The sequence below is a fragment of the Ursus arctos genome, unplaced genomic scaffold (genome assembly GCF_023065955.2).
Source record: "Ursus arctos isolate Adak ecotype North America unplaced genomic scaffold, UrsArc2.0 scaffold_37, whole genome shotgun sequence".
Taxonomy (NCBI): domain Eukaryota; kingdom Metazoa; phylum Chordata; class Mammalia; order Carnivora; family Ursidae; genus Ursus; species Ursus arctos.
Genome location: NW_026623053.1, coordinates 12,088,657 through 12,107,688, shown reverse-complemented (window position 1 = coordinate 12,107,688; position 19,032 = coordinate 12,088,657). Strand labels below are relative to the sequence as shown.

General features: G+C 33.4%; 1 protein-coding gene across 4 annotated transcripts in view; it reads right to left on the bottom strand.

Moving 5' to 3' along the window:
* Positions 1-19,032, bottom strand: part of SCFD1 (sec1 family domain containing 1) — a 98,053-nt gene that overhangs the window by 34,723 nt on the left and 44,298 nt on the right. For all 4 annotated transcript variants that reach the window (XM_026513539.4, XM_057306477.1, XM_057306478.1 and 1 more), the window contains 4 exons: positions 16,756-16,846; positions 16,128-16,201; positions 15,361-15,442; positions 18-114 (listed from right to left, as the gene is read on the bottom strand). In XM_026513539.4, coding sequence (XP_026369324.1) covers positions 18-114; positions 15,361-15,442; positions 16,128-16,201; positions 16,756-16,846 — 344 coding nt within the window. The remainder of the gene's footprint in view (positions 1-17; positions 115-15,360; positions 15,443-16,127; positions 16,202-16,755; positions 16,847-19,032) is intronic.

Below are 19,032 nucleotides of genomic sequence, written 5' to 3'. Positions count from 1 at the left end.
AAATTTATGGTACATACCATCAGGGTCTGATATTATATCTAGAAGAGATTTATCCAGAGTCGTTTTGCTCATTATTTTTTCTTCATATTCAAAATATACATCTAGTTTTCTTGCCTGTTTCAAAATAAATATTAGATTAGGCTACATCGAGTAATAAAAACAAACTATGGGCCTCTCAGCTTATAAGTTTCTATTTTCTATGATCAATTTTTAAAAACAAGTGTTCATTTCCTAATAGAATTTATTTTCAAGTTTCTTACTTTTGATCATACACTTAATGTAAAAAACAATAATTATTTTATCATATCTGACTTATAAATTCAGAATTAACTGCATGTTATTTAAATATATATGTATATATATATTAGCAAAGGTAAAAATCACACCAATCTCAATTACTATATTGATTAGTAACTAGCATATAAATCATATTGTATTCCATGCAAATTAATGTCAGGTGGTCATGTTATGTTCACTTTTTTAGTGAGCAAATCCACACATTCTCACCTTAACTGGACAGAAAATTACCCTAAATAATTTATTTTCAGTGGTTTTTAAATAAAACTAATTTTCTTCATTAATTTTCCTACTTAATACTTTGAAGTTTTAGGTAATGGAAACGTAGTCAAACTCAGCTTTTCTGTATGATACCTCTTCTAACTTAAAATTTATTAAAATTATCCAAAAGAAGTTAAAATGTTAGGATCCTCCAAAGTAAACAAAAATTATCATTATCAAGTATCTGCTAAATTATGCTTCAATAATACAAGAGAGAAAAGAATATGATTTCTATTGAAAGTGTTAACAATCTAAGTGCGAGTAGAAATCATTCATGAAATAAATTAGAATACTCAGAGATACCAATGAAGAACCAAAATACAAACACAGAACATAAATATATTAAGCTAAAATGACAGAATGAAATAAGGTTAACCAACTGTAGAGAAGGAAGTAATGTATTTTGACTTTAAGTTTTTTGGGGACATGAATAGAGTTCATTTCAGTGAAAGGGATCACACCATAGCATAATCAGAGTGGAGAAGTCTGAATGGTAGACTAAGGAGTGAGTTCATATATAAGGTAACAGAAAAATCAGTCACAGTCCTTCAACCCCACTCCCCCGCAGTGGCACACAAGGCCAGAGTTTTAAATAGATGAAATACTCAGTTTAAAAATCAAAACAACATGACAAGGTATACTTTGAGACCTGTCCTCACCCAACTTCTCTTCCACACCTACGCCTACGGATATTTACTTCAATTATTCTTCTATAGTTGTCCAGTTTCTCTATGCAAAATATAAGAAAATACGGTCTATATCCTAATATTCCTCTGCTTTCTGACACAAAGGGAATATATTATACTCTTCTGTTCCTTGCTTTAACTCAACAATATATTCTACATGAGTACACAGAGAATCCCCTTGTCAGTCAACTCCTGATAGGAGTATAATAAACTGTACGAGAGTTTTCCTTCTTATAAACCTTTTGGCCCTTCACAGTGTTCAGACAGGAACTACTTTAGCTACTGTATAAAGCTACTTTCAGTATCAAAACAGATTAAGAGGTGAAGTCCTAGGAATGGAAAAATGTAATATTAAAAATGGACACAAGAAATGGAAAAGAGATCCTAGGAAAGAGACCATGACAGTGGCTGTGGGAATGGAAAGAAACAGATATTTAATAATTAACATGTGAATGGATATGGGAAGCAAAGTAGTGAAAAAAAGTCAAAGATAACTCCAGGGGAACTAGGATGATGGCAGTAGGAACTATGTTAATGTGAATTGAATATTAGACTGGGAAAGGCTTATTCTCTGTAGAGTGAAGCCAGGAAAGAAGAGGGGGGAAGATGATAAAATAAGGTATTAAATAAGCTGACTTTCAGGCCCTTACGATCTGCTCTAGTCAACCTTTTCTGTTTCACCACTATTCACTGTATTTAGTTCCCTCTAGTCAAATCAAATACCTCACTTTTCATTAAACATCGTGTATGCTTTTAGTCCTCTAAGCATAGGCTTGGGTTATTCTCTTAGCTTTTTAAGAATATATTTCTCCTCCATCACCTGTACAGTGAACTTTATTCATTCTTTAAGGACCAGCTTCTTTGCAACTCTTTTCAATCTCTACTCCTTCCCCTTCCTGCCCCTCCCTCAATCTCCTTCTTGGCTAGAAGAATTTATTACTCCTTTAAATGTGTACCATCAGGATTTTACACACCTCTCCATAGTATGATCACACTTTATCACTCTCCTTTGCTTACATACCACCCTTCTAAAAACTGTTTCACCCTAGAAGTCCAATATAACACCTGGCTCATAACAAGTATTTGACAAAGTATTTGTTGAATTTCTCAACTAAGAGCAGGACACACACAGAACAAGTAGTCATCTTTAGAAATCATGAAATCAGATAACTGAACTTCTAGAACTGAAAAATGTAAAGAATTGTCTTTGGTGATTTAATATATAAAATTAAGTATGCTGAATGCCATAATGGACTCTAATGTCTGTACCTACAAATCAGTGAAGAAAATTGGTTCATTTGTTTTGCTTTCTTCTTGATATATCAACTTACTTACAGTTAAAGTTCTAATAAGCAATGGAAACAGAATCCAAAATAAGTTAGTTTGATTGATAATGGGTAGGGAGTTTCTTTTGGAGGTGATGGAAATGTTCTGAAATACATTTTGGCTATGATTGCACAACTCTGTGAAGATACTAAAAACCAATGAATCATACACTTTAAATGCGTGAACTGTATGGTATGTGAATTATACCTCGGTAAAGCAGTTAAAGAAAAGTAACTTAGCATTTTAATATACTGATTCCCATGAAGGAGGGAAAGGAATGAAGTCGAAATTTCCTAACTGGCATATGAGAACTAGTATATGTTCAGGGTCTATTTGTGCAAGGCACTTTAATTGCAGCTATGGCTTTCAAATGTTTTTAAACAGAGAACCTCAGGACCCTCTCTCTCAAACTAAATCTTCTGCAGAACCCTAAACATAAAACAGATACAAATGACCCATCGAATGTCCCTACAGTGATCTAGGGTACCAGAGAACAGTGTTTAAAACTACTAATTTAGATAATCTCATTTAATTCTCCAAGTAACACTATGATCTAGGAATTATTAGTCCCATTTTAAAGATGAAGAAACAGACACACAGAAACATATATTTATTCAAGGTTACCAGAGTAGAAGTAGTAGAGAGTTGAGATTCAAATCCAGGTCAGACTCCAATGTACACCACAGATAAAGAGTAGGGAAAATTACATTTTCCTCAAGTACAATTTATTGCTTCTTTTGTATATGCTTTATGAAAGAAAGTATATTTGTCAATTAGTACACGTTTGGGTTTTTTTTGGTAATACACATAACTTATGTATATGTGGTAAAAGGTTATTTTGGCCAATATATAATATCTAGAGATCCTTTCTCAGTTTCTTGAAATAAAGGAAAATACCAAGAAACAATTTCTGTAATGCCAAAGATTAATTATTCTTATACAATGTGAGTTCAAAGGAGAATACAATTTGGATAACAATAGTTACATGGAAAACAGACAAATTAAAAATATAAAACAAAATAACAAGGTCAAGATAATAAACAGATTTTTGGTAACTTCAATAAATATCAAGAATAGTAAGAAGGGAATATTATAGAAAATCAAAGGACTATGCATGGAATACAAATTACATCTAGTGAATATGAACTCTGAAAGCCATGAATTTCTCAATAATCCCTTTAAAAGGGGCTAAGTGAAGATTCTGATTTTTAAAAAATTCTAGTGTTTTTCTCCCAATTTCAGAGTAACCAGTGGAAAATAAGCCTGATGTTTTTCACTTTCCAGTACACTACCTCAACATTTGTATTAAATTAACGTAACACACACACACACACACCCCTTTCTGACTGGTGACAGCCTATTTTGAAATAGAACAAAAGGGGGCACTCTTAAAAACTACCTTGCCCCTTCACTCACAATAATGGAGAACTCTTAAGAGTCATCTGGGATGTACAAGTCGTATTCATATTTTGTCTTTTGAAAATCCATTACCAAGGGACATTTGTCAGATGACCTGTACAGGGCATGAAACGAATTCCTTTTTCCTTTCTGTAACTGTGAGGGATTTTTTCCTTCTCTTAACCATTCTTTTCATTCTAGCTACAAACACCACCATTCTGGTGCTCCCTGCTCACTGCTAGCTACAATTCTCATTCCTCACCCCAGTCTATGACTGGCTGATGACAAAGTCTAGAGTGGTATTTCTTGGCGTTCCCTCTTTTCCAAACCCCAATTCTATCCCCTAGCACAAGTCAGCAGTGAAAGTAAAGGTAAGAAAGAATTAAGAGTTGGGGCACCTGGGTGGCTCAGTAACTTAAGCGTCTCACTCTTGACCTCAGCTCAGGTCTTGATCTCTGGGTCATTAGTTCAAGCCCCATGTTGGGCTCCATGCCCAACTTAAAAAAAGAAAAAGAAGAAGAAAGGAAGGATTAGAGTTATACTTCCTTTTACTATTAAGAATCTCAATAGTCCTCTCCTCCTACTTCTCACAGGAGAGAGAGGGGATGATAAACCCTTCTCACTTGAAAGACAATACTAGGAATATTCCGAATAATGAATTAAATGGGGTTTGAAAGAACAGGGATCAATGCATCACATTTTATCTATAGCAAAGTATAGTCTAAGCTAAGATGAACTTAGAACTCTAATTTTTAGAATATAACCTATACCTAAGTTGAAGATCATTTATAACCTAGCTCTTTCTGTTCTTTCTTTCTTCTTCACATGTTTAATCCCTATCATCTTTCAGTGCTGTATTCGGATATCCAACCTCCCGGGTGGGTAGCACTTGTATGCTGTATTATAAAAGACTGCAGTTGGTCTGTCACTAGAATGTGAACTCCTCGTGACTACTTACTTATTATTATATGCCCTGTCCCCTGCAAGGTAATGAATTCTCCAAATCTCAACTGCTTTTTATGATACAACAAAACAGCATGTTAATATATTTTCCGCTACTTAGGTGTACATTTTGTTGCATTTCATACTGGTGGGTTTGAATTGGTTTGCCATCATAAAAAATTATGTGGTGCAAAACCCAGATAATACATAAAATTATCTTTGAAGGTGTTCTATAACACAGGTGGATGAATATATTTACTCTGGAGTACTTGTTCACATGACAGAGTGACTCAGAAACTTCAATAAAATTCATTTATGCAGTGATGGACACCGATTGCGCTGTCAGGATAAGGAACCTGGTTAGGATCTTCAATTTTTACAACAGGCTATCAATCTTACCACTTGATTATCTCATTTCCAAATAGATGCATTTTTCTTTCAAACAAGAACACTGAATTTCTAGCATTTCAGGCCCAAATCAGAATATGCAACTTCAACTTCTCTGCGGTCAAATCCCTACCAAAAGCCCAACTGAAAAAAAGTAGTAACATATTATTTAAAGAATATGCAATCTTTCCACTCTAGATACTAAAATGTTATAAACTTAGACCTTACTACACTGGAAATTCATAAAACTGCTCTCACTGAGTTATATATATATTTTTAATAATTTAAAATATTTTATTTATTTTACAGAGGGAGAGAATGCACGAGCAGGTGTGAGCAGCGGGGAAGGGCAGAGAGAGAAGAGAGAGAGAACCTCAAGCAAATTCCCTGCTGAGCGCGGAGCCTGATGTGGGGCTGGATCCCCCGAGATCATGACCTGAGTGGAAATCAAGAGTCGGACACCCAACTGACTGAGCCAACCAGGCGCCCCTGAATTATATCTTATTATACCCTTGACTTTCATTAAAGTTGCTACATTGAATTAATTTTATATTAAAATATAAATGTAAAATATTATTTTATATTAAAATTACACAAGAATTCAAATTATATTAAAATTAATTATACAAGAGTGTAACTGATATTAATATACTATATCATTACATCACTCTATTCTAGATAATGCCCAATATGAGCAATGTATTTTGTATCATGATGCTAAGGAACACTTAGCTTAGAATAAAAAATATACTTAAATAAATAAATATACTGAAATAAATAAATAAATAAAATTTAAGGGATGCCTGGCTGGCTCAGTCAGTGTAGTATGCAAATCTTGATCTCTGGGTCATGAGTTGAAGCCCCACAGTGGGAGTAGAGCTTACTTCAAATAAATAAATAAAAATTTTAAAAAAAGAATAAAAAACAAATTCTCCTTTCTGATAAGAAGGATTTTTTAACCTAATCACCTTTTTTTAAAAAATCTTGGTTGCCTGAAAATACAAAGCCAAACTTGAGAATTATCATTAAAACTCTATGTCACCAATTCTGTTTTTATTTCATTATTTTTGTTCTATGTGCTACTTGTGAAATCTACCTTAAATCTGTTTTAGAATACAGAAACAATTTTAATCTGTAAATTATACTATATATTGACTCCTAAAAATAAACTGACTAAAGTGATCTATGTAATAAAAAATTAAAATGTACATGAAGCGATCTTTATAGATGAAAAGTATTAAAAATACAAATATTAGCAATCTTATTATAATACCAAAAACTGCTTTATTTATAATATTTCTGGAAAAAATAGAGATTTATTTGCACTTGTAAACTATATTAAGCCTTACTTTACTATGACTCTCAGAAGCATTTAGTTTTAAATTATAACAACAATGTATTTAATTCTTAAAAGATAAAACCAGGAAAAGAAGAGTAAATTAAATTTGAAGTAAACACAAGAAAAGAAATAATAAAAATCAGAGCAGAAATCAATGAAATTGAAAATAAGAAATCAACAGAGAAAATCACTGGAACCAAAAGCGACTCTGAAAAGATCAATAAAATTGATAAATACCTAGCCAGGTTAACTAAGAAAAAAGGAGAGAAAACACAAATGGAAAATATCAGAAATGAAAAAGAGGCCATTACTACTGATCCTATGACATCAAAAGGATGATGAAGGAGTATTCTGAACAACTCTATGCCCAAACTTGAGAGCCTAGATGAAACGAGCCACTATCTTGCAAGACACAATTCATGAAAACTCACTGAAAGAGAAATAGATAATCTGAATACGTCTACATCTATTAAAGAAATTGATCAACAATGAATAACCTGCCACAACAGAAAGCATAAGGTCTAGGTGTGCTCACTAGAGAATTCTGTCAAACATTTAAAACAGAAATTGTAACAATTCTCTGCAATCTCTTTCAGAAAATAGAATGCAAATAATGAGAAACTAGATGCTTTCCAGCTAAGATCCGGAACAAGGCAAGGATACCCCCTCTCGCACTCCTATTTAACACCATATGGGAAGCCCTAACTAATGCAATAAACGAGAGAAGGAAATCAGAGGTACACAGATTGGGAATAAAAAAAAAACAAAAACCTCTTCATTTCCAGAGGACACAATTGTTAATGTAGAAAATTTCAAAAAACAACGAAAAATTTCCGGAACTAATAAGCGACTGTAGCACAGGTGCAGGATACAAGGTTAATATACAAAAGTCAATGGCTACAGTAGGAAAAAGGCCAGGATGTCCCCTCTTGCACTCTAACAACATCATAACAGAGGTCCTAGCTAATGCAATTAGAAAAGAAAAGGAAATAAAAGGAATAAAGACTGGGAAGGAAGAAATAAAACTGTCTTTGTTCACAGATGACATGCTTGTCTATATAGAAAATCCCAAAGAAACAACAACAAAAACTTCAGGAGCTAGTGATTATAGCAAGGCTGCAGGATAAAAGGCTAATATATAAAGGCCAACTGCTTTCTGATATATTAGCAATGAACACTTTAAATCTGAAATTAAATAAAAAATATTTTCATTAGTACTCAAAAAATAAGTATATGAAATAGTTATAAATCTAATAAAATACATACAAGCTTTGTATGAAGAAAGCTACAAAACTCTTATTAAAGAAATCAAAGAAAAACCAAGTAAATGGAGAGATATTCCATGTTCTTCCCAACTTGATCTATAGATTCGATACAGTCTCAATCAAACTCCCAGCAAGTTATTTTGTAGATATCAACGAACTGATTCTAAGGTTTATACGGAGACATGGGAGACCCAGAATAATCAAAACAATCTGAAAGGAGAAGAAAAAAGATAGAGGACTTTATGACTTAAAATACAGCTACAATACCTAACCATTTGTTACTAGACAAAAAGTAAGACAAATATATCGATGGAACAGAAAAGAGATATGCAGAAGTAGACCCACACAAATACAGTCAACCTATCTTTCACAGAAAAGCAAAAGCAATTCAACGGAGAAAAGACATTCTTTTCAACAAATAGTGCTGCAACAACTGGATACCTACATGCAAAAGAAAAAAAATGAATCTAGACACTGACCCTACTTTCACAAAAATTAACTAAAAATGGATCACAGACCTAAAGGGAAATTCAAAACTATAAAACTCCTAGAAGATAACATTAGGAGAAAATTCAGATGACTTTAGGTACAGCAAAGACTTTTTAGATACAACATCAAAGGCATGATCCACGAAAGGAAAAAATCAATAAGCTGGACTTAATTAAAATTAAAAGCTTCTGTTCTGTGAAAGATACTGTCAAGAGAATGAGAAGACAAGCCATAGACATGGAGAAAATATCTGCAAAAGATACATCCATGAGAGGACATTTTTCTCCAAAATATAGAGAACGCTTAAAACTCAACATTAAGAAAATAAACCCAGTTAAAAAAATGGGGCGAAGATGGGAACAGACATCTCACCAAAGAAGATCCAGATGGCAAGTAAGCATATGAAAAGATGATCTACATCACATGTCATTAGGGAACTGCAAATGAAAACAATGTGATACTACTACACATGTATTAGAATCATTGAAATTCAACACTGATGACACCAAACGCTGGTAAGGATGTGAAGCAACAAGAACTCTCATTAATTGGTGGTGGGGATGCAAAATAGCACAGCCACTGTGGAAGGCAGTTTGGCAGTGGGCAGTCTCATTACAAATCTAAACATACTCTTATCATATGAGCCAGCAACCAACTTCTTGGTATTTACCCAAAGGAGCTAAAAACATATCCACCCAAAAACCTTCTCATGGGCATTTATAGCATCTTTATTTACAACATACATGGATATATATGTATATATACCCATGAAATCATGAACACGATCCAGATAGTGAACCTACCATTCATTACCCAGGAAAGTTTCCTTGTCGTAATGCCTCCCTTTTGGCCCCCTAACACTCTTCTCCAGGTTACTAGGCAAGCACTGATATGCATTTTGTCACTATAGATTAGCTTGCATTTTTATGAATTTTATGTAAATGCAATCACAGATTATGTACTCTTCTTTAATGTGGCTTCTTTCACTCAGTGTATTTGAAATTCATCCATATTGTTGTACGTGTCAATAGTACCTTCCTTTTTATTGCTGAATATATTCCATCTTATGGATATACTATAATTTATTTATCCAATTCAGCTGTCGGTAGACATTTAGTTGTTTCCAGTTTTTGGTTATTACAATGAAGTTGCTGTAAATATTTGTGTACAATAAACATAGGCTTTCATTTGTCTTCGGTAAATACTGAGGAATGGAATGACTGGACCAATGACAGGTTTCTGTTTAACATTTTAAGAAATCAAGAAACTATTTTCCAAAGTGGATATACCATTTTATATTTCTACCAGCAGTTTATCAAAGTTCTAGTTCCTCTGTATCTTTGCCAAAGGTTGGCATGATTGATTTTTTTAATTTTAGACATTTTTAATTGATGTATAGTGATGTCTCATTGTGGTTTCTGCTTCCATTTTTCTAATGATTATTGAGATTGAACGTACTTGTCATCTATATATCTTTTTCAGATAAGTCTATTTAATTCTTTTGCCCATATTTTAATTAGGTTATTTATTTTCTTACTATTGAATGTTCTGAGAAGTCTTTATTTCTTTGAATTTAACCTTTATAATTGGGTCTCAATGACAATGCTTCATCTTCACAAAAGCAGATGGCAGAGAAGTGAGAACAAAGAGAACAAAGAGAAAGGTAATTTCACACTTTTTTTGGAGATATGGAAATAGTCTCCCAAAATTCACAGTGAGTGAGAAGAAGTTAAAGGATATTCCACTCATTCAAGAGCTACCTTTGGTCATAATTGAAGAAAACTTCAAGTACTGAGTGACTAATCTTATTTGGATAAGAAGAGATAAAAGACAATGATAGCTTGTCCGCTGGGGACTTTCTATTACAGAATATATTGTCCCCCTGCCTTGAAAAGACATGAAGGTCATATGAACATTCGCTTGGTATGTATACTGAGATCATTTAAAATACAGCCAGAGAGGGGCGCCCGGGTGGCTCAGATGGTTAGGTGTCGGCCTTCAGCTCAGGTCATGATCTCTGGGTCCTGGGATCTAGCCCCCCATGGGGCTCCTGGCTCAGTGGGGAGGCTGCTTCTCCCTCTCCCTCTGCCTCTCTCCCCTGCTCATGCTCTGTCTCTGTTTCAAATGAATTAAAAAAAAAAATACAACCAGAGAAATGTTCTGATTTCTAGTACAGTAAAATTTCTTTCCTACTGTGATAGGGTACTGGTGATCAGTTCATCAAAGTCAGTTAATGTAAAGAATGACCAAAAAACCCCACAAACCTGTGTTGTGTGTGTGTGTGTGTGTGTGTGTGTGTACTGCCTTTTAACTTAAGACCTAAAATACACAATTGTCTGTCAATCTTGATGTAGGTCCGATACCTTTTCTTTGAGTACAGACGTGTCACTAAATTTTTTTTTTCTTTCTTGCATAAAGCACACCTATAAGGGATCACCTATGATTTCTAGTTTCACATTCTTTGAAGTGGAACCAAAAAATGTATAGACATTTGCAAAGCAATTTTAGTATTTTTCAAGATTTTTCAATTTTTGCAGTTAAATATTTTTCTTTTTTTTTACCCAGTACTAATTTAAACAATAGTTAAATCACCATCTTCAGTAAGTCTAAGGTGTATAACCTAGTTTTAAAGAAACAATCCTCTTTTCCTACTCATATAATTGGCTTAAATAGTTTGGAATCAAATATAAATAACTCTAAAATTCAACCTGTGAGGCATCCAAGCTGCCAGCTGTCTGCACGTCATAATGTGGCCGGCAGCCTCTATGTTTTATAGAGGGGATAAAGGGCATCAGTTAATTTGATGTGTTGATTAGTGGAAATCAATTAAGAGAGTGTCTACTTTTAAAGCTATCTTCCCCTAGAAGAGATAAAGAAGTTGAGCCAAAGTAAAACAAGCCCCCTGGAGGAGATGCTAAGGTTAAAAGCTAGCATTGCTACCAAGGACTAAGCCTTGTTCAGCATGTAGACCTAAGGCAGTAGTACACCTGCTTGATCAGGTGATGTCTTTAGATCTGATTCAGTACCTCCTAACTTTCTCCACAAGCAGCAGCAAAACAAAAATAAAGATTCAGCACCAATGAAGCCTCAATCCATAACAGCTTATTAAAAGCTTGTTTTTTGCTGGCTGTATTCGGATGGAGTGTTCAGATGTCACAGAACTTCCTTTAAGGTGAGAGCATTAGGGGAAAGAGTACATCATGCCATTTCTATCTCTCATCTACTATGACTTATACATAGGCGTCTTTTCCTTTTCTTAGGTATCTGCTGAAGAGTACTTAATTCAGTTTGACTATGCAGGTGGGATAACAATCATTGAAATAAATTAAAATCTGTCTATAAATTATTTAAGTAATCCCAGGAGTCATTCCCCAAAAACCAGCAAGTGGTGAAGCCATATTTGTATTAGAAATGAAAGAATTGCTAAAGAAGAGATTTCAAAGGTATGGATTACTCAAAACAAATGAGGACTCAACAATTTACTCTTTATTAAACTAAAGTTAACCACCCAAGCCACTAAAATCCTTAGAATTTTAATAAACAAAGGTAGTAATATTTGCCAAAGTTGTTGCAAATTGATGTGTTTCTAGCTTTCCATCAAAACAATGATTGCCAGATAACTGTTACGACTTCTAAAGAAATTATTTCCTTCTAGTATTCTGCTTTAGAAAATACTCTAAGGAAATATAAAAAGCAGCTATGATCTAAACATCCCAAAAGGAGAAATATGCAAAACTGCAATGAAGATGAATACCAAGGGAAATGTTCTAAGATCTCTGCATAAGAAGTCATAATATTCTTCCTAATACTAAAAAATATTTACCACTTAGGTGAATAGAAGTTTATAAAGAAGTGAAACTCAAATAGTCAATAAACTCTGGTGAAAAGAGCAAGAGATCACGGAGAAAAATACTTAGTTAATATTAACATTATAGCCAGAGGTATGTGGTGTAGAATAGTTTTAGTACAAGTCAACATGCCACTTAAAAGTAAATATTATAAGGTTGGAAATTTAATAATTATGGAAAGCTTTAAGAAGAAATTTTATAACCAGCAGTAATGAGAAATAATGGGAGTAGCAGAATTTATATGCTAATTTTGACAAGGAAGAAGAATAACTTAAAAGAGAGTCAACATTACAAGGACTCTTCATAGAAAACATTCCAATTTTTCCATACTAAAAGAATTTCTTTTATAAGAATATTTCTTAGAGTATGCAGTTTACTAAATCCAACTATAATTGATATGTAAACATTTAAGATAAATATGCTCCTTTATCAATGATATTTAAAGATGTTCTGATGTTGACTGGGTTTCTTAGAATGATCCAACGGGGAACAGTGTATCCTATAGAAGGCATCACTTTCCTTCTGCAAGTGAATGTCCTTTATAGCATGGTTTCTTTAAATCAGACCCTGTTTTTTAAAAGGGTGTCTTCCTTGAGTTACAGCAAAATAATCATCCCAAAATGTGTGCCTTTTATATAAAATCACATAACATACTGAATGACAAATTAGTTTGAACTTGTTTTATGAAGAGAGCCAAATTACCAGGTCTTACAGCAGAATTATGTGGGTCATGCATGGTAGCACGCTGAAGTCAGACAGATGTTCTCTATTAACACAAAATTATTTTGAAAAACTCAGATAAAATCATTAGTGTAAAATTACAAATAAACATCATAAAGAATTTATAGTAAATTTTGCCTTAAAAAACACCATTTTTCATCTAGACAGCAGTAATAGCTGTCTTTCAATTCCACACTTATTTCCAGAACTCACCCATCACTCATACTTCTCAATTCTCCATTTGAAACATAAGTCAGATCATGTCATTAATCTCCAATGACTTCCATCACACTTAAATTGCTATTTCTCTTGATCCCGTAGTCTATCACTTTTTCCCTCCTCACCATAAGCACTACTAGTCTTCTTTTACATCCTTAAATGCACCAACCTCGCTCCTTGTCTTAAGGCTTTTGCACTTTTTAGTCCCTCTGACTGTAATGGTTGGCTCTGAGATTTTTACTAAGTGGCTCCATGTGATTCAGGTCTCAACTCAAACATCACATCAAAGGTGATTTCCCTAACCACTTACTCCTAACCACTTAAAGTAGCCCTCTTAGCTGTTCTCTATCATCTCCTATCACCCTGTTTTTACATCACCTAAATGACTGAAGTTATCTTGTTTTCTAATTTGGGTACTTTGTTTATTGTTACAATATTAGCTCCAAGAGAATAGAGAACTTGTCTAATTTACCGCAGAACTTCCAGGGCCTAGCACAACACAGAGTCATTCAAAAAACATGACTGAATAAGTCAATTACTTTAGCTAGAATTTTCTCAAACCATAAGCTCTAGTCTTTGACCTGGAGTATATTCATATAAATTTCTGGCAGGATAATGTTTGTAAAGTTTTATGAATAGGACGAAACTGAGTGCTTTCCACAGGTACAATAATCAGTTACTTTGGGTTACACAAATCAGGTTTGATGGTATGAGCTGAGCTTGGCATTTTTCTGGTTTCACAGCTATGAGACCTGAGGTCAGAAAGTAAAATCTAAGAATCAATAAACTTTACTAATAAAAAATAAACAAAAAACTAAAGTCAAAGGAAATCCGAAGAACAGCTTAAATCTTAAAGCCCACATAGGACTATTAACAACTGTCATAACTTTTTAGAATTTGTTTTTATTTCTTGTCAATTTATTTGCATGGAGCACCTAGCACCCTGCCCAGCACACAGCAAGTACTCTAAAAATGTTTATTTAATGGATAAGATCCTTAGTATATAATTACAATTTAACAGATATAAACTAGAACTTATATTTTGTTTTGAAACAAATTTTTTAAAGCTTTTTATATTAGAATCATTCTTCACCTTGTAAGCAAAGCCTTTCTTTCCTACTGAAGGAAATTCTCAATATAGCTCTTCACTTCACTTGGTTACATACATTATCTCCACAGGAGACAATGACCTCAGATGTTTACAGATCTGAGCAACCTTTTCCCATTTTACAAAGATGCTACATATGGAAGGGAAAATATCATCAGCAGAGTCATCTATAAACAGCACAATTATTCTATTTCTATTCCTGTAGGTACATGAAGATAGCAAATTTCAATACTGAGATGTGGAACAAAAGAAATTATGCATGTTTAAATTCCATGCTGCACAATGTCCATTATCTATCTGTAATAGTTCCTTCCTATTCTCTATGACTTTTTAGATCGTTAAAAAAAAATGTTTAAGTCTCCTTTCCATAAATTCAAGGTGTTATCAACATCCTTGACAGGCAAACAAGCATATTTAGCTTTTTTACATTGCTTTTTCAAATGTAACACACAGAAAGCAGGGGTCGGTAATAACCAAGTCCTAGCGTATGGTCAATCTGTCATTGAAATTCAGCCCCACACCCAGAGAATAAGTGACAGAATACTGAGGGACTGATTAAGTCAGGCTGATATGGGATAATCATGAACAAAGTAATGAGATAAAAGAGCTATGATAACAACATATAGAAAATACAATCTACTTTTTTCAAAATCATAGTACAACAGGAGACAGACGCTTTAATGGTGAAAGACTTATCTAAAACAGTTAATGGATATTTTAGATAGTACTACAGTAAAAGGGGTGTCTAAATCTGTATTATTGATGGTTAGACACAGGTCTACTGTTAACAGAGTAATAAGCGTAGATAGTATTGAGGCAACATAACAGAAATATCACAGATTCTAACTTCTACTTACTGAACGTGTGACCCTGATAAATCACTATTCTTTCTGGGTTCTTAAGCTTCCTCATTTGCGAAAAATGAAGGTAATGATGTTGCCTTTGGTAATTATATCTCATAATGTTATAGTGAGGCCTCAATGGGATAATGAATATGAAATCACCTTAAAAAGCTTAAAGCCGTACATAAATAGAATACGTAAATACTGTGTAGGGGGGAAAAAGTTAAATTTACCTTTATATGTTCTAAAACAGCAGTGGCAACATTTGTATGGAGATCAATAAGTCTTTTTTTTTCAAGGAGTTCTGGCAAAGAACTACAAGTATCAAAAAATTAAAAATTAACCATTAAATTTTCTAAGAAAATGACACAGACCTGAATAAAACACACACCTGGATGTTTCCTCTGAGGAAACTTAGAATAAAAAAGTGACAAGACGACAACTTAAACTACCAACCAAATTTAATCTCTAAGCTTTACCATATACAGTATTCACTACTTTAGTATAGGTGAAATGTTTCTTGGTTTAGAGTAATCTGTCCCTTAAATATCTTATTCCACCATTTTACTTTCTGATTCCAAAATCTGGAGGTTAAGAATATAATCAGATTAATGGAAATATGATTTTACCTATATATCTAAAACACATTTCCTCTCTTTTGATGGCATTTCCTAAGTATCAGAAAGAAACTGCACTTAACCTTTAGTTAATAAAATAATAGCAGCAATGATAAAATTAATAATAATTTGTATTATTTTATCACCAATACTATCTTCTTGGTAAAAATATCGCCATTTACAATTCTAACTAGTGAAAGAAGCAAATGATTTGCTATATGAAAAAGGGAATTTAAATCAGCTTGAACATGTTAAAAACACAATTTAGTTTGTTAAAGGTCTATGCTATTACCTACTTGTCTTATTATTAAAAATATTAGCCAAGTTTTTAAGTTCAAAATAAATCTCATCAACAGAAGACTTAAAGAGTTTTGCTTACCTACCTGACAGCTGATGTAAGCTTAGCAGTATTGTCAGAAAGCATACTTATGGCTCCTTCGTCTTCCCCTTCTAGTCCCTGAGGAGGAAAAAAAAGATCTCAGATGCATAAAAATCAATATATTCCTAAGATCAGTAATAAATACTAAGATTTAGGTCACCTAGAGTTACAATTCTCCTCTAAGGAACAAGCATATCCATTTTTGACAGTTATAGAAAAGTTCTGGTCTCCATCAGTCTAGAAAGTTGGATGATGAAGGACCAGCGGGTATTTTCAGATAAAGAAATAGGTCCAGAGACTTGCTCAGGTCGTGCAGTAATAAATAGTAGAGCTGAACTCGGAGGTTAGGTCAAAGTATAGTAGAATGTGCAGCACTGGAAAATGTATCTCTAAAACGAAGCCACATTATGTATTTTTTCAGATCATAAATTCAGATTATTCTTTTAAAATATTTTGCTCTTCTCATTATTCAGGTTATTTTTGACAAAGATCGTTTAAGTAAGTTGAGAATACTTTTCTTATTAAAACAATGAATGGTTTCAAATTTTCATGAGGGAAAAAAAAAAGTTAATCTCTTTCTCTCTCCAGATGTCCTGCTTCCCTGTAATTCTAAGAAAGCAAAAGATTCTTACCATAATGCTTTTAAGTCGTTTAACCTCATCTTCCTGTGCTCTGTAAGATTCTAGTTCTTGCTGAACTGATTCTGCAACTTCTGGGAATGGACTGAAACAGTATTGAATAAGAGGAACTATGAGTATGACATCAAAACGTAAATTTTACTGTGAATTCTGAAACATATTCACTGAGGATTTATTTTTATTTTAAATGTACCTATTTGAATTAGAATATATTTAACATATGACAGCATAAATTTAGCATAAATACAACCATATATCCTTGGATGTCTATTTATATTACAAATACTATTTCTTTAAAACGCATATCATAATTCTTTTACACCTAAGCAAATTTAAATTTATTTCTATTATTTTCATTAACCATATCACATTTTACTTCACCTATACACTGTTAGAAAAAAAAGTAAAATATTTAAGTGACTGAAAAACAAACGAGAAGGCATGGTAAATGAAACATCAATTAAATATTACCACCCAAATTAACACAGTGTCAGAAGGTTTATATAATTACAAAGATGGCATTTTAAAAACATTTCATGCAAGAAACTGAAAAAAAACTTTAATTCTGTAAGCATAGTATCTTAGAACACTGCTAGTAAAAACAGAACATAGGCCACAGTTTTGTTGGTCTAATGCCTGATGTCTTCTTCCAGGCCAAGTGAGGTTTAGCAGTAATTTCCACGGACTTCAGACCCAAGTGATCTGCAATCATTGAGAAGCTTTGGTAGAAAAAAAATTTCACATGGCACTACTCTTGAATAATTCTAAATAAATGTATGTTGACCATAAAATGGTTTCTAACATAAGTATTTTTCATTTACAATTTAGAGGAGGCCAGAAGATTTTCTTCCTTTAAGAAAGAAAAGGTCATGTCTAAGCGACAATGAAACAAAAACCCTTTGCCCTGACACTGGATAACACTTCATTAATGATCAGCACATTTTACCCAGGAGAGACTGAGAGAAATGACAGAAGACCCTGAGGGAATTTTGAAGACCATGGTCCAGTTTTACATGACAACCACAGGCGTTAACCTCAGCTTCATCAGACTATGCTGGCAGAACATAGCACTGAGCATAGTACAATGTGCTGGTTGAACTAGATGATCCTGGAATCTCCAGTATCTTCAAATCTCAGGGCTAACAGACAACAATAACTGCTTGCATTTATAGAGTGTTTCCTGTATGCCATATACAAAGTGCTAAGAATGTGTCTCTATTCTCTCATATAATCTAACCACAGTCTTGGTGATTAATAATAGGTATTATTAATAGGTATTAATAATTAGGAGCAGGGCCTTTTGGGATCTAGCAGGACTGGACTTTATTCTTGCTTTTATCAACGATAACTGGATGACTCTGGGCAAGTTACTTCTATTATTTCACTTCATCTTCATAACAACCTTCTGAAATAGGGCAACAGGTAGAATTATCATACCGACATTTTACTGATATGGAAACTGAAGCTCGAGAGATTTAAGTTACCTGTTTAACTCTACATTATCTGCCAGTGTCTTTGTGCCCAGATTACTATTACTGTATTTCTTTTTTTTTTTTTTTAAAGATTTTATTTATTTATTCGACAGAGATAGAGACAGCCAGCGAGAGAGGGAACACAAGCAGGGGGAGTGGGAGAGGAAGAAGCAGGCTCATAGCGGAGGAGCCTGATGTGGGGCTCGATCCCATAACGCCGGGATCACGCCCTGAGACGAAGGCAGATGCTTAACCACTGTGCCACCCAGGCGCCCCTATTACTGTATTTCTAGAATACTGTAGTATGACATTCAGAGTAAGAGTTATTCAGGGCTATTCTTACTTACAAACAAAAAATTAAAGTTCTTATTATTCAACTGACTTCTTAGATTGTTCCTAAATATATAAAGAAAATACTCAAATCTTCCATATTTGAATGAGATTTTTTTTCTTAAGCTTTTTTCTACTAGAAAATATAAATTTTAAAATTAATTTTAAAATATCCTGCATCCTCTAGAAATAATGTAAATGTAACTTTTTTGTACTTTGCCATTATGGCAAAAAGCACAGATATGAATTACAAGAGAAGAAAATTATTTAAAATAAATTATAACAGTACCCAAATTGCCAGTCAGAAAGAGGAAGACAGTGACTTTTCCTCTGCAGAGAGAGGAAATAATTGTTATAAGCAATGTGACTTTCCAATGTTAAAAAAAAAAGTTATAAATAAAAAGATAAAACACATAAAAAACCCAGCTGGTGGAATCAAGTCTGTATCTTACTTTTCCTTAAACATAAA